This window comes from Podarcis liolepis (assembly GCF_965112155.1).
Source record: "Podarcis liolepis genome assembly, chromosome: 7".
NCBI lineage: Eukaryota > Metazoa > Chordata > Lepidosauria > Squamata > Lacertidae > Podarcis > Podarcis liolepis.
In genome coordinates this window covers 19,818,825-19,834,969 of record NC_139561.1, presented here as the reverse complement: position 1 = coordinate 19,834,969, position 16,145 = coordinate 19,818,825, and the positions used below count along the sequence as shown (strand labels likewise).

Sequence of the window (16,145 nt, the reverse complement as noted above, 5' to 3'; positions counted from 1 at the left end):
TTACAGCAAGGTTAGGGACGCGGGTGGCGCTGTGGGTAAAACCTCAGTGCCTAGGACTTGCCGATCGTATGGTCAGCGGTTCGAATCCCCGCGGCCGGGTGAGCTCCCATCGTTCAGTCCCAGCTCCTGCCCACCTAGCAGTTCGAAAGCACTCTTAAGTGCAAGTAGATAAATAGGTAGCGCTTTATAGCGGGAAGGTAACAGCGTTTCCGTGTCCGGGGCTGGTGCTGGCTCGCCAGCTGCAGCTTCGTCACGCTGGCCACGTGACCCGGAAGTGTCTTCGGACGGCGCCGGCTCACGGCCTCTAGAGCGAGATGAGCACGCAACCCTAGAGTCGGACACGACTGGCCCGTACGGGCAGGGGTACCTATAATACAGTAATATAAATGTATAAAACATATTAAAACCGTAGGCTATGTAAACAGCATACATTTAAAGCACATTTATGCCACATTGTGCCCTCCAAAGAGTTTTGGGAATTATAGGTGGTTAAAGATGCTGGGGATTTTATCACCGAGATGGAGCAAACTACATGGTCTGAGCCCCATGTTGGGCAAAATATTCTTGCATTTCAGGGGGTTGGACTTGATGACCCTTAGGATCCCTTCCAGCTCTATGATTCCACATTTCCCAAGATTCTTTGGGGGACACCACATGCTTCAAAAGGATGGTGTGTACTCAGCTAAAACATCAATTCACTGGGGCAACCAGAACACCTGGGAAAGCAAGAATGTATCGTATTATACACCCTCGTGTATAAGACACCCCTGTTTTGGGCTACTCCAAATTAAAAAAATGGGGGGAGATTGCCCAGAGTTTCTGAGCTTTTTTTGGGGGGGGGAGGGAGGCAGAGTTGTTGAGATTTTTTTAAGGAGGGAATGCTGAAAATCACTCACCCAATTGACCTACCCCGCCACTTGCGTGCGTCGCGAAAGCCACCTTTAGTCTGTCCCCTAACTGGCAGAAGCTGCCAATTGCCCACCCAATTCCTGCAGCGACAGCCAATCAACACCAGCCCTTGATGCAACCACCAATAACACGCCCAATAGCCACTGACAATCTCCGGCTTGCGGCAGCAACCAATCCCATGTTCCCCCTATGCATTATCCGCGTATAAGACGACCCCAAATTTTTAACATAACTTTTTAATAAGAAACATCGTCTTATACACGGGAAAGTATGGTATTTGCCTGGCATGGCAATGCTGTCAAAATAGATGTTGGTGTCAGGAGCTCGTCCTACTCTCGAGTAGGACCCTGGCAGAGACACATGCCTGACTGGCATGTTCCCTCGCTCCTGGTTGATTGTTCGTGAGCTTCAAAAGCTTTCTTTTGCCCGAACATCACAGCGACCGATGCCAACAGACATTGGCACACTTTGGGATCCACAGAGTCTTCGCAGCTTGCATAACAGACCTCAGCAACTCAGCATTTTGGCTAATCTACTTTATTTACATATAAACACACACGGAGCACTGCAACATGGCTCTCTCTCTCTCTCTTGCATCAGACAGCAAAGAGAAAAAACAAAGGACAATAGTCCCACTTCACGGAACACAGTAACACAAACATCCTGTTTCCGTCACTTCCCACTCTGTGGAGTCAAAACATACACCGTCATGTGATAGACAAAAATCCCATGACTGCAATCATGGAGCGGGAATTCTAACAGTCGAGTGGACTTTCCTGGGATAACCATCCCACAGGGAGCTATTCCACCCTCTGGAGTTAACGCACAAGGCCCAGATTATCTCAAGGCCCAGGCAAGTTCATATGAGGAAAGATGTTCCTTTAGGTAAAGGGGTCCCAATTATTATTTATTACTCTATATGAGTAGATTAGTGAGCCCCAGCAAACAGCTTGCTCCATCTCCTACTTCAAAACCAAGCAATGTTAAAGAGAAACCAGCAAAGATGCTGCAGCAGAATGTTAAACTATACCACACAGGGAGCCAGTGTGGTCTAATGGTTAAGAGCAGTGGACTCGTAATCTGGTGAATCGGGTTCAGTTCCCCGCTCCTCTACATACAGCTGCTGGGTGACCTTGGGCCAGTCACACTTCTCTGAAGTCTCTCAGCCCCACTCACCTCACAGAGTGTTTGTTGTGGGGGAGGAAGGGAAAGGAGAATGTTAGCCGCTTTGAGACTCCTTCGGGCAGTGATAAAGCGGGATATCAAATCCAAACACTTAAATGTTGCAGCCTGTCTACCTCCTGTTCCCAAGAGGAATGGCTCTAGGTCGAGTCTTCAGCAAGCCTTGGAATAGGAAGGGGCCTTGCAGTTCTGTTTCCAAAGGTAGGACAGAGGTGGAATGTCAAGGAAGAGGAGATTCCTGTTTTTCTTGAACATATTGCTTGGCTTTTTTGGTAGGTTAAGCTGCTGGAGAATGCCTTATTGGACTGGGAGAACAATACCCTGAGGAACGATTACCGCCACGTCCAGCCCCTCAATGACCGGATAGTCCAATCGTCTTTCCAAGCCAAGGTTACCAAAGGTACAATTGAGTAGCTTAAGGCCAGCAGGGAGGCAGGCGACAGGAGTGGAGGACCCTAGGCCTTAAAAGCATGAGAAGAGCCTGCTGGATCAGGCCAAAGGCTCATATAGCAGCACCCTGTTCTCACAGTGGCCAGCCACATGCCCCAGTGGCAAGCACCCAAGCAAGACCCGAGCACAAGAGCCTAGCATAAGCCTGCCTTATGTTAATGCAGAAAGCACTGCTGAGACTACAGTCGTACCTTGGAAGCCGAACGGAATCTGTTCCAGAAGTCCTGGACTTCCAAAACCTTCAGAAAGCAAAGTATGGCTTCCGATTGGCTGCAGGAAGATCCCCATTGGATGTTTGGCTTCTAAAAATAGTGCGCAAACCGGAACAGTCACTTCCGGGTTTGCGGCGCCTGGGAGCCAAAAACGTTGGAGAACTAAGCTGTTCATATAATAATTTAAAAAATTATTTATACCCTGCCCTCCCCAGCCAAGACCGGGCTCAGGGCGGCTAACAACTAAGGTACGACTGTACTGTATATAAAAATAAGAAGAGGATTAAGCCTAACTATCATTATCCTTCCATCGCTCCAGAAATGTGTCACCCGTCAACTGTCTCTTCCAGCCTTGATGAAATACGGACTCAGCTGCAGGCGATGAAGAAGCACGTTCTGGCTATCATGGGGAAACCTGGTAAGAGAATAAGACTTCTTTCCCTCCCCACACCCTGATTATTTATGGCACGTTTTCTGTTCTTAAATTTTGCAAGTTGCTAGGAGACTTCTTATTTATTGGATTTAGGCCCTAACCTTCCTCTCCAAGGAGCCCCGGGCACCAAACAGATTTACAAACAAAACCATAGCAAACACACTCTAAAACAGGTTAAAACACTTAAAAATGATAACAATTGAAAACATCTTTTTAAAAAACCCCAGTTGCAATTAAAAACATTCTTCTATCCAGTGATCTTTGGGTCACCGGGAATTGCATCCCTCAGCTACTAAATGCCTGGGTGGACAGGAAAGTTTTCTTTTTTAAAAAAAAAATTTTTTTATTCAGTTTTACAATATACACTTGAATTTAAACATTAATAATTATAAGCATATAGGATTCCCTGAACCCTTAGATTTCCCTCCACCCCTCCATGGTTTCCATTTCAAACTTTTTCTACTGCATCTTATAGTTTCTCCATTTATCTTAAAAATCCATTTTTACTTTAGTTTTTCATATATCACAAGTGTTGCTATAATCCTGCCAAAGTTTTTAGTTGTTTACAGTGTTCTCTTAAATAACTTATAATTTTTTCCCATTCCTTGATAAAGTTTCTATCTTCCTGGTTTCTGATTTTCCTGGTCACTTCTGCCGTTTTGGCGTAATCCATCATCTTTATCAGCCATTCGTCCCTGGTGGGGACTTTATCTTCTTTCCATCTCTGGGCCAGTAGTACCCACGCTGCTGTCGTTGCGTACATAAATAGTCTTTTCTACTCCTTTGGTATTCCTGCATCTAGAATTCCTAATAGAATAGCTTCTGATTTTTCCACAAACATTATTTTAATAAAAAAAAATTCAACTCATTGTATATCATATCCCAGAATGCTTTGATTATCCTGCACATCCACCACATGTGGTAGAACGTGCCTTCCTTCTCCTTCCAACATACATTTGAAGCAGTTCTATACATTTTTGCTAATTTAAAAAGGTAAAGGACCCCTGACAATTAAGTCCAATTGCAGACGACTCTGGGGTTGCGGCGCTCATCTCGCTTTACTGGCCGAGGGAGCCGACGTTTGTCCGCAGACAGTTTTTCCGGGTCATGTGGCCAGCATGACTGAGCCGCTTCTGGCGAAACCAGAGCAGCGCACGGAAACGCCGTTTACCTTCCCGCCGGAGTGGTACCTATTTATCTACTTGCATTTTTGGCGTGCTTTTGAACTGCCAGGTTGGCAGGAGCTGGGACCGAGCAACAGGAGCTCACCCCGTGGCGGGGATTCGAACCGCCGACCTTCTGATCGGCAAGCCCAAGAGGCTCAGTGATTTAGACCACAGCGCCACCCGCACCCCTTTTGCTAATTTAGCAGGTGTTAAATACCAGCGATACATCATTTTCATATAATTTTCCTTCAACGTACAGCATGCTGTAAATTTTAGGACAGGAATGTTTTCAAATTCCTCCTGAATTCATCCAGCTGCTCACATCCCCTTAAACAAACGGCAGTGGGTTATGGTTCTGCTAGAAGAGGACCAGCCTATCGCAGAACGAGCAGTTCCGATGGGTTGTCCCAAGTGTCCGTTCAAACCCAGCCCACACCTGAGAGGTTCTGATTGGTTCTTCCAGGTCACATCCCGGTCCACACCCAAGCCCTTTACTTCTCCCGCGACAACACGGCCAGCTACGCCGAGGTGCGCCCCCTGCAGGCCATGATGCTCAAAACCTTCACGCTTTGCTTCTGGGCCCAGAACTTGAACGAAGGGCGGCAAACGGTCTTCTTCTACTCCACCCCGGAGAGGGACAACGAGCTGGTGGTCACCGTGGGCATCGGCGTGGGCGTGTCCATTGGGGGCACCTCGGTGCAGTTCGACTTGCACCGCAAGTCCGAGGAGTGGGTCCACCACTGCGTCACCTGGGCCTCTGACTCGGGCACCGTCAACCTGTGGGTCAACGGAGCCAAGGGCACGGTCAAGGACGTCCAGAGAGGCTACGTGATCCAGAGCGGCGGGAAGGTGCTCCTTGGGAAATACAAGAACCCTGTGATGGACATCTTCGCCAACCCGTTTTCTGGATGGATGAGCCACGTCAATCTCTGGAGCAGCCTCCTGGACAACGATGACGTCCAGGAGCTCACCTTGTGCAAACATGACAACCAGAAGGGGGATATCATATCTTGGGGGGAAACACCCATGACCCTGTGGGGGGGAGTGGTGGTGGATGCTGACACCAGCTGCGGGTGATTCTCGCTGATCAGGCATGAATCCGTGCTGAATGGTTAAAAAAAACACCCCTGATTGGTTGGGACGCAAATGTAGTCTTTACTCCCCACCTTTCCCTCAAGATATCCAGATTATAGACTGATTCTCCTTCGACGCCGAGAGCCTCTCTAGGTCTTCTAATGACTGGGCCAGATCCTTGAGGGGAGAGGAGGGGATATTCTCGTTGCAGGAAAATCTCGCCATGCGATGAGGAGAATGCCCCGTATTTCTTTCATGTTTATTACCGATTATGTCAGCATGGAATGGAAATGAACACATAAACTGCAGGAGAGGGCGAGAGGTGGAGAGAAAAAGAAAACCTCATTCTGGTTGTACTCGATTTTTTGTTGTTGATTGTGAGATCATGTAGAATTGTCTGCGTTTCAGATACTTCTCCTTTCATAGCATGATAATCCTTGTAGAGAGGAACCCTGGGAGAAGTGAAAGTAAACCACCTATTTGTGCCACACAGAGTCCTTATCAAGGCAGTGATGAGAGATAGACAAAGCCTTAGATTAGCTGGCAGGTTTATCCCTGTGTGGCTAATGTGAGGGGTGGGAAGGAGACCCCCACCCTCTTCCCATCCCCATCCCCAAGTTTGGGTCACATCCTCACCATTCATTGAATGCTGCCCTTACGCCACTCTCTTCCCCCAGAGAATCTTCGGAGCTGTAGTTTAAGGGTGCTGGGAACTATAGTTCTGGCAAGGGGTTTCCTAACCACTCTCGGCACCCTTCACAAACTACTGTTCCCAGGATTACTTTGGGGGAAGCCATGTCTTGTTAAAAAGCGGTGTAAGAGTGTGTTAAATGTATAGTGTGTGATGACTACCTATCTGCCTAAACATTTTGCATGATTCAGAGCCATCCTAGATCCTTGCTTCCCCTGTTGTCTTAAGTCCCGAAAACATATCCTCCAGGAGACAGGCTTTCATATCTGCATGGGTGTCATTGATGCCACATCTGTACTTCATAGGATCCTGATGTGTGTGTGTGTATTGGTGACATTGTTTCAAAATACGCAACTGAATCTTATTTCATGCATGGATAGACATATATACTTCCTGATATATGGTTACTGCCATTTTGTTTCGGAAGGGAAGATTAGCCTGCGGGCGTGATCCTGAGAAAAACCACATTTGAATTTAAATTAGAGAGGTTTACAGGCCTCCAAGCATTGATTGGATAAATCATCTGGGTGTGATCAGAGTGCTGAGCTTAGGTTTATGAAAACAGGAGGACACAGGAATCTCTTTGAAGCAAAATTATTTGCAAACCCCTTAGGGCTTAACCTCAATCAACTCCACCTGGGAAACTGGAGAGGGGATTAAATCAATGCTGTGTGCATTTCATGGCAAAACAAACATGTTTGGGGTTTTTTGTTTTCTTCTTTGGCTCGTAGAGGCAGTACAACCATGTTATAATGATAATAAAGTATGTACCAGTTAAACCTGGCTTGTCATTCCTGAGTTTTAGCAACACTAAACATCCTTGTGTTTTTTCCAGGCTTTATAAGATGGCTTTTATTTTTTATTTTTTGCTCTATTTACAAAAATAGACAATGATCTTTTGTACAAAATGTATCCCCCTTCCAGGGAGATGAAAAATAGCAATCAACCAGCAAACAACACACACAATATCCACTCCTTTTACAAAATTGTCTTTTTAAACACACTTCCCCTTTGTTCATAGACAAATACTGTTTTGTTGTTTTGTGGGGCAGGTGAGAAACTCGCCATACACCTTGAAACCAAGGACGCTTCCAGACCGTCACTATTTTCAAGAGGGATTCAATCATGTACTGGCAAATTCAGGTTGCACCATTATAGTTGCTTGGGAGTGTCTGTAGAACAAATCCACTTTTCTTTTTGCAGTAAGGAAAGTGATGGAGGAAATGAGCTGGAAACTGAATTAATACTTGCTGTGATGCAGATTCATTTAACCTCTTGCAAACGTATTAAAATGGATGCTTAATAATAGGCAATCTGGAGGCACTTGAAGATCAATCATATATTGTGATTTAACTTGTGTCTCTTGTTATATGAAGTCCAAACAAGCAACAATTAAAAATGGATGGGAGGGGGCAGACAGTGAGTAAACAGAAACCCCTAATAAAACTGGGAGATTTAGGTTGAAGCTCAAAACTTACTGGGCAGCAAGATCAACTGAACATGCTGGGACTCAAAATTCTTGAAAAAAGAAGCATTTGATTGCATTGCCTATTCCTTAGGACAGCTTGGGTCAATTATGAGAGCCCACCTTGATCGTTGAGACCAGCTGAGCATCCCAATTAATGGAGTGTGCGGCTGAGACCATAGCTGCATCTGCTTTGCATGTAGAGAGCCCCAGGTTCAATCCCAGGCAGCTCCAGATAAGACTGGGAACCCCAGAGAGCCATAGCTCATTGGTAAAGCATCTGCCTTGCACACAGAAGGTCCCAGGTTCAGTCCCCCAGCATCTCCTAGTAAAGCTGAGAATATATCCCCTGCCTGAAACCCTAGAGTCACTGCCAGTCAGTGTAGGCAGCACTGAGCTAGATGGACCAACAATTTGCCTTGTTTTAAAGCAATTAACCCTTTGTTCTGGGTTGTTTTTTTTTTTTTAAAAAAAAATCTTTAGTACTGGGCCAGGAAAAGGGACCCACTCAGGCAAGCCTAATTCACACACAGGTGGTTAACCTGGCTCTGCCACTTCAGGTTGCATGTGGAAAGCTAGCATGTCAAGGGCAAGGCTAGGTTAACACTATTCTAATCTGAGTTTTCTATATGGAAGGGGTTTTGGTTTGTTTCCATATATACACACCACCCAGGAGAATCAAGCCTGTTCAGTGTGAGAGAAATTGTTAGTTCTGTTGATACAAAAACCTTCTGTGTTTATCAGTTCTCTCCCATTTCCTTCCTTGGCCCAGAGGTGGGTGGCTGGTTCCCGTTGGAACTGGTAGGGTGTAAGACAGGGAGCTCACCAGCAGATGGAGCCAGAGTAAATGACAGACAGAGCCGTCTGACTGTAGTTTTGTCCCCACCCTCCTCCATTCGGTTCTATAAGGGCAATACTGAAACTAAAGGGAAAGAAGCTACACTTTCTGTTGAGTAATAAAGCAGGCAGGTGGAGTGTGGCTTAGGGCAAATAGATTTGCCCTTAATGAACCAGCCTCCACTGACTTGGCCAGTAACCCTTGGCTGAGATAACACACTGCTGGGCGTAGAGCAGCAAAACACAGATTTAAACCAGAATGTGTGCTAAAGGTAAAGGACCCCTGACAGTTAAGTCCAGTCACGAACGACTCTGGGGTTGCGGCGCTCATCTCACTTTAGAGGCCGAGGGAGCTAGCATTTGTCCACTCCGCAGACAGTTTTTCCGGGTCATGTGGACACCATAACTAAGCCGCTTCTGGCGCAACCAGAGCAGCGCGTGGAAACACTGTTTACCTTACCTTTTTATCTACTTGCACTTTGACGTGCCTTCGAATTGCTAGATTGGCAGGAGCTGGGACCGAGCAACGGGAGCTCACCCCGTCGCGGGGATTCAAACCGCCGACCTTCTGATCGGCAAGCCCTAGGCTCAAGTGGTTTAGACCACAGCGCCACCTGTGTCCCTTAGAATGTGTGTTATACATCCCTTAATCCTAAAAACCTGCTTTCCCCTCTAAAATAACCCCAGTTCAATACTAAAATAACAATAATTTTAAAAATTCAAATGTGTATTGTATTCCTCACTTCATCCACAAGCAAGGACACCCGTTCACCACTTTTTAAAGCACATGGTAAGTGTAAAGCACACAAATTGTGCTTAAAATTAAATTGCAAATTTTTATGATTGTTTCTAGGTGGTAAGAAAAATGTCTACTTTCAGGAAAAGCAGATAGCAAAATCTTAAGCCCGTCAGATGGAAGGCATTCAAGAGATACTGCCTTCTAGACTTATTTGCCTCTTCAGCTAAGGCTGAATCAAAATTAGAGCTCCATTTGTGCTTCAATGACAATCAAAATGATTAAAATTAGTGTTTTAGTTATAACCATTATAGCCTGGCAATTGATACCAAGGCAGCAGGGGAAGAGCTGAGGTTAAAAACTGTGTTGTAACAGACTCCTTTCACTTCCTTAACGAGCAGAGATAGGTGCCAAAACATCTTGACCCCGCTGTAAACACATGCACTCTCTCCAGCAAGGAATTCAGAATTATTCTGGGTCCACTGTGTCATTTGAGACCTCGTTAGGAACCCCATCAAGTTGGGCGTGGGGGCTTTTTAAGGCTAGAAATGCCAGTGCAGGCATTGGACAGATATCGAGTTTCACTTTTTTCCATTGGCAGGGCTTCCTGCAATGAAACAGGGACTCTGTCACATGCCCACCCCCAAGCAGAGTTAAAATAAGGGCTGCAGCAGATGAAAGGCCTCTGGGCTTGTGTTGCACTAGGGCTGGTTGGGGGGTGGGTAGGTTTGGTGAAGCCCTTTTTGGCTGGGTCAGGTCTTTTACCTGCCTGCACCTGACGTCCTACAAGATCTCAGGATTGTATCCAACCGAATTATGCTCGGTGCAGACCCACTGGAATGCATGAATCTAAGGTAGTCATGTTCATTCTCTTTGATGGGTCTACTAGGAACCCTCCATACCCGGCCTGTGGGTATGGCTTGGCTGAAATGGTCTTGTGGGTCAATGGCGGAGGGGCTGGGGGGCACAATTATGTCCCCCACTGCTGTGATACGGGGTGTCAAAGCCTCAGCCAAAGTCCCTGATTTCCACATAACATGGAAAATTGTTAAACACAGTTGAATGCTCTTGAGGCCCCTTCCAGCTCTGTGAGACTTTCCCGTGCAGCCTCGCTTGATTATTCTTCGTATCTTTTAGAAGGCACTGAATTTTGGCACGTCCTCCGCCTTTGGCAAAGAGGAATTGCATGCTAGGTGTCTAAAATCAGATTATCTTGAGTCACCTCCAAGTACATCTCCAGGCGCGTGCTTCAGTTTATGGGATGTGAAGGCAGAAGAATTGTCTGTTCACCTTACCCCAGTGTAAGCAGCATGGCTTCATGAGAAGGAAATGCTTCCCCCTGGGCTGAAATGCAGAGAGGAAACGCTACATTTCTAAGAGGATTTTGGGTCCAGCCACACAGTGAATCTCAGGTCAGACGGATTCACAGCAGCCTAACAACCAAAGACACATCTGCCTGTAGATCACTTTGCCAACGTCCTCCAAACTCAGTTACCATCTTTGGAAACACTTCCGAATTAGGAAGAAGTTCCCCATCTTGGTTCTTCAGAAATATGTCTTGAACAGGTGAATTATAGGCAAGGCATCCAGAAATGGCAAAGTCTTTGATGCTAGAGAAAGGGCAGTATCTTTTTTGGGGGGTTGCTGGTGGGAGTTTTTGTCCATGTGAGAAGGATGTAGCAAGGAGGGTACCGCAGGGCACAGCTACACGGGGTTATTTACACCTCGCCCACGACAATGCGGGGAGGGAGAGGAAATTCGAAGGATGGCATCTGCCACCAAGATGGCTGGAGGAGAGTTGGGCTTCAGCCACTCCTAGGCGAGGGACCAGAGGCGTCTTAAAGGGCGCTGTTCCTCTGCGCCTCGGCTTTTTTGCTGTAAGGCTGTGAGATGGCGGCGAAATCCTTCAGCTCCTCTTTGTCCGCCTCTTCTTCCGTGCCGTTCCTCTTTGCCATAATCTGGTTGATTTCCATGAAGGTTTTGTTCTTGGTTTCGGGGACTACCAGGAAGATGTAAATGACGGTGAGCAAGCAGATGCCGCAGAAAATGAGGAAGGAATAGGCCCCGAGTCCTTGCTATATAGAGGAAAAATAAGTGAGAACAGGAGAGAGAGAGATGAGATGAGTTACTGGAAACTGATTTTGTTTTTCATACTCTTTAGTCCAGAAGAACCATCACCAGGTTCAAAATGCATTGGGATGTTGGCTTGATTTAGGACCACGCTGAGTTGTATGCAGTGCTTGTCTTGCTCAGAGTAGTCCCATTCACATTAATGGACACAACAAACTTGGGTCTATTCATTTCAATGGGTCTACATTGAGTTGACAACCCTCTATTGAAGAGAAGCAAATCTCTGTCGTGTAACCCCTCCCAGCAGTGGCATGTGGCCCCTGGAAGGTTGCACAGAAAGGAACATGGCCCCCGAGCTGCAAAATGTTCCCTTCCCCTCTTGTAACCCAAAGCAGAAAAACTTTACCATTTGATTCTGCTAGGGTGGGCCTTGGCGAATGTCTACCATTGTCAAAGGCTAGCACTCGCCATGAACAATCCGACAGGAAGCATTTAGGGACTTGGAGTAGGGAATTTCGACAGCATGGCTGGGATGCCTAGAGTGGCAACCCCAGGGCAATTTGCATAGAAAAGAATTGGCCTGCACTGCAGCGCCACCACACTAGATGGCCAAAGGGCGGTATTACAGCTTCTAAGCCATCAGGGATCCAGTGATTAGAAGGAGCCAGGAGGGTCCCAATCTGATCCTGACAAAAGTGGAGGCCTCTGGGCTGGCTAAATCAGAGTAATGCTCTGAAGGCTGCCCCAAAGAGAAACATATTCTGTGCCCCTGTATAAAACTGAATCGCCTTAAGCAGAAATGTTACGAATCCATGATTTCCTTACATCCATGTATTGGAAGACCAGACCCACTGTGAAGTTTGAAAGCCAGTGAACAGAGCCTCCAACCATGAATGCCGCTGGGCGAGACGACTGGAGGAACATCTCAATTATCATCACACTCGGAATCGGGCCTGGGAGAAGGGAGAAAGGGATGATTATTTATTATCGTGTGTAAGGACGTAAGAAAGGCCTGCTGGATCAAGCCAGTGTCCCAGGTGGTCCAGTATTCTGTTCTTACAGTGGCCAACCTGTGGGAAACCCGCAAGCAGGATTCAAACACAAGAGACCTCTCCCCTCCCATGGTCTCCAGCAGCTGGTATTCAGAAACTTGACTGCCTCCAACTGTAGAGGCAGGGCATAGTCATCATGGCTAGTAGCCATCAATAGCTATCTCCTCCAGGAATTTGTCTCAAAGCCATCCAAGTTGGTGGCCATCACTGCTTCCTTTGGAAGGGAGCTCCATAGTTTAACAATGTGAAGAAGGACTTCCTTTTATCTGTCTGGAATCGCCCAAAATTCAATTCCCTTAATTGTCTTGGTGGCCCTTTTCTGAACCTTTTCCAACCTTACAACAGCCTTTTTGAAGCAAGGTTGCACCATAGATTTGTACAAGGGCGTTACGATATTGCTTTACATTTGTGAATGGTTTCCAATGAAGCACTTCAAAGCAATTTCACAATAAACAGGAAGCTTCCTTTTACTGAATCGGACCATTGGTCCACCTGGCTCAGAACTGTCTACACCAAACTTTTTTCAAAGAGGGCCAGATCTGATGAAGTGAAGGGCCATGAGGGCTGACCAGAGGACCAACCAAAATTGTTGTCCTTTTTTTAGGGTTGAAGTTGTTGAGCTTTTACCCCAGGAAATAAACTGCCACAGGGGCAGGATTAAACTGACCGGTGGGCCAAATCAGGCCCCCAAAACGGACTTTGGACATGCCTGGTCTACACGGACTGGCAGCAGCTCTCCAGGGCTTCAGGAAGAGGTCTCTCCCAGCCCTGCCTGGAGATGATGATGATGATGACTCTGCCGGGGATTGAACCTGGGACCTTCTGCATGCAAAGCAGATGCTCTACCACTAAGCTACAGCCCTTCCCTTAAGATACAGGGACATAGGAAGCTGCCTTGTACAGAGTCAGACCATTGGTGCATCTAGCTCAGTGTTATCAACACCATCTGGCAGGAGCTCCTGGGGTTTCCAGACAGGAGTTTCCCCCAGCCTGAGGTACAAAGGATTGAATGAGCAAGGGAAATGATTGATTCGCACCAGCAATGATACTATAGAGATGTAAGGAAACCATTCATTTTTCTGAGCATACTTACTGGCTCCGATAGCGTGTCCGATGACATAGGCGATAACACAGGCTATACTCAAGTAGGGCATCCCGTTGATGTGCTGTTGAGGAATTGGGTTGCTGTTTAGAGCCATTTCTCAGTTTCCCTGTTGAGGCGTCAACAGTGAAACAAGAAGGGCGATCGAACGCCAGTGAAGGTTGGTGCCTGTTGGGCGGAAGGCAGGGAGCCTGACAGTAGGGGGAGCCAGAGCTCAACGAATGGCTGACCCAAGAAGCAATAACAGGCGGAGCTAACTACTTGTCCCCACATCCTCCTCTTTCCTACTGATTTCTAGAAAGGCAAGACTGGGACTAGGGAGCAGGAAGGTGACAGGCACAGCCAACCTTTTTGGCTGACAGGTGGAGTACAAACACTCTAGATAATAATACACAGGACCTCAATATCTTAAGGCTTGCCTCTCTGCATACAAACTGACCCGGATCCTGTGTTTGTCATCTGAGGCCCTTCTCTATGTCCTCAATCCCATAGAGGTTCAGAGCATAGCTGTTAACCTTCCCTTTTTTTGGCAGGAAATTCCCTTATTCCAGAGCCGTTTCCCACTGCTTCCCGCTGCTATCCCGGATTGTTAGATATCCCATAGACTGTCCCTGGGATAGGTGAGGCTGCTGATCCCTTATTTTCAAATCTGAAAGTTGACAGCTATGGTTCAGAGGCTGGCAACAAGAGAACGGGCCTTTTCTGTGGTGGCCCCCGACTTTGGAATGCTCTCCTCATAGAGGCTTGCCTGGTGCCATCATTGCATGTCTTTAGGCACCAGGCAAAAATATTACTCTTTACCCAGGCCTATGGCTATTAAATAATCTATGCCTGTGAAAGGGTGGAGGAGAGGACTGTTATTATGCTTCACGGTGGTTGGTACTTGCATGTTATAGATGCAGAAAATCTTGGTGAGGACAGCTGCCCCTCGCCCACGCCCAGGCAAAGATGCTCACTAAACGCACCTTGAGATTCAGAGCCACCGTTAGCACAGCACAGGCGACACAGCAGATCCCAAAACCGGCCAGAAGCAGAATTCTCCGCCCCAGGGACTCGACGATAAGGACCTAGAAGATAGGGAGGAAGAGAGCAGCCTGTAAATTTGTGTGCAAGGGATTCATTCGGGGGCCTTTCGGTGGTGGCACCACAGCTATGGAATTCTTACACCAGGAGATTAAAGACAAGCTCCCTACATTGAGTCCAACGGGGCTTTTCATGTTGGATCCCTGCAGTTTTCACACTCTGCTATTTTACAAACTACTTTATGCAGCTGTAGGGACAGGGACGCGGACTTATAAAAAATATTGGGGGGGGGGCCCGGGAAAGCTCATGAATAATAAATAAGCTCATGAATATGCAAATAAAGTGGCGCCGCCTCCTCGTGAGCGAATAGGGGAGAGTGTGCTGCGCCTATTAATCAGCTCCGAAGGAAATTGGGTGGAGCTTTTGCTCGGGAGGGAGGGCAGGAGGCATGCAGCCCGACCCTGTGCATTTTGGGCTGGGGGAGGGGCGGCGATGGCGCTCTGCTGGAGGGGCGCCGGAGATTATTGGGGGGCGGAGCCCCCCCAAACGAATTTTTGAGGGGGCTCGGGCCCCCTCAAGCCCCATGGAGTCGGCGCCTATGTGTAGGGAGTATTGATCCTCTTAACTGCTGCTAGCAGTGAACACTATTAGTTCATATGTACATATTTTACTACTTTAAATGGGTTTGTTTTTATTTATTTATTCATTCCTAAAAGTGAATTTGAAATGAAATGATTTATTTCATAAAATTCTGACTGTAAAAATCCTCAAAGCAGAACAAAACAATAAAATTATTGGCAAGAACGATGAAAACATCTATTTAAAACGTTCAAAAAATCAAAACCAGCAAAAAACCTAAAAAACACACCAGCGTTTTAGATATCTGGGTAAGCGTGACAAAACAAAAATGTTTTTAACAGGCGCGAAAAAGACCCCAGTGACGGCACATGCATAATTATCAATAGCCAGGGAGTTGCAATGTGAGGTGCTAATAAACAATTTTTCACTACTTGTTTTTCAACCTGTTCTTTAAGTGATCATTTTAGTAGCATGACTATAACAAAAGCAGCTTAATCCCCACTACAGGAATATTTACTAGTTTGCTTAGATAAAAGGAAAGTATTAAAATGTTAAATGCATGCATGCATGCATTAATTAATTAATTAATTAATCAATCAATTAATTAATAAGGTTAAATTAAAAGCTTATCAGAGGAGCAGTTTGAAGGAGCTGTTTGTTGGCTGCCACCTTGAAACCCCTTTCTTGATAATGTTAATATTTCTTGCTTCCAGGTTGTTACCATCAATATAAACTTTGTTAAATAAATAATAATAAAAAGCTTCCCCACCCCACACAGGTCGAGCACCTAACCCAGCTCTGGTGCATAATAATAATAATAATAATAATAATAATAATAATAATAATAATAAATGAACATGGTAAGCCGTACCGCTAACACCGTCATCACGACGTTGACGGCCCCTGTCCCCACGGTCACGAACTGCACGTCATTTTCCTCCACACCTGAGCTCCTATAGATACTGTCAGCATAGTAGTAGACCTGGAGTTGGATGAAAGACAAACAAGCAACCGAAATTCAGTCATGCCCACAAGCAGGAAAGCATTGAACGTCAGAAGAGTGCCGAGATGGATCGGTCCAATGGAATCACAGAATGGTAAGAGTCGGAATGGGACCCCCAGGGGTCATCCAGTCAAACCCCCTGCAATGCAGGAATAGTCCAG

At 46.4% G+C, this 16,145-nt stretch overlaps 2 protein-coding genes and 1 long non-coding RNA gene across 11 annotated transcripts in view; 2 read left to right on the top strand and 1 right to left on the bottom strand.

Annotated features, from left to right (window-relative positions):
* Positions 1-6,896, top strand: part of CA6 (carbonic anhydrase 6) — a 32,040-nt gene extending 25,144 nt beyond the window's left edge. For both annotated transcript variants that reach the window (XM_083513069.1, XM_083513070.1), the window contains exons 8-10: positions 2,368-2,491; positions 3,073-3,171; positions 4,816-6,896. In XM_083513069.1, the coding sequence (XP_083369195.1) occupies positions 2,368-2,491; positions 3,073-3,171; positions 4,816-5,429 (837 nt within the window). In that variant the 3' untranslated portion in view covers positions 5,430-6,896. The remainder of the gene's footprint in view (positions 1-2,367; positions 2,492-3,072; positions 3,172-4,815) is intronic.
* Positions 1-16,145, top strand: part of LOC310711460 — a 201,190-nt gene that overhangs the window by 175,537 nt on the left and 9,508 nt on the right. The window lies entirely within an intron of this gene.
* The window catches only part of LOC310711294 (solute carrier family 2, facilitated glucose transporter member 5-like), a 40,180-nt gene continuing 32,090 nt past the window's right edge, over positions 8,056-16,145 (bottom strand). For 2 of the 8 annotated variants that reach the window (XR_014528400.1, XR_014528405.1), the window contains exons 8-13: positions 15,853-15,963; positions 14,345-14,446; positions 13,371-13,443; positions 12,051-12,178; positions 9,207-11,230; positions 8,056-8,887 (exon numbers count right to left, since the gene is read on the bottom strand). Coding sequence is in view for 2 of the 8 variants with exons in the window: in XM_083513072.1 (XP_083369198.1) it covers positions 10,994-11,230; positions 12,051-12,178; positions 13,371-13,443; positions 14,345-14,446; positions 15,853-15,963 (651 nt within the window). In the remaining 6 variants the exon portion in view is untranslated. Of the gene's footprint in view, positions 11,231-12,050; positions 12,179-13,370; positions 13,444-14,344; positions 14,447-15,852; positions 15,964-16,145 lie in introns of all 8 variants that reach the window. The other 6 variants (XM_083513072.1, XM_083513071.1, XR_014528401.1 and 3 more) reach the window with 5 other exon arrangements.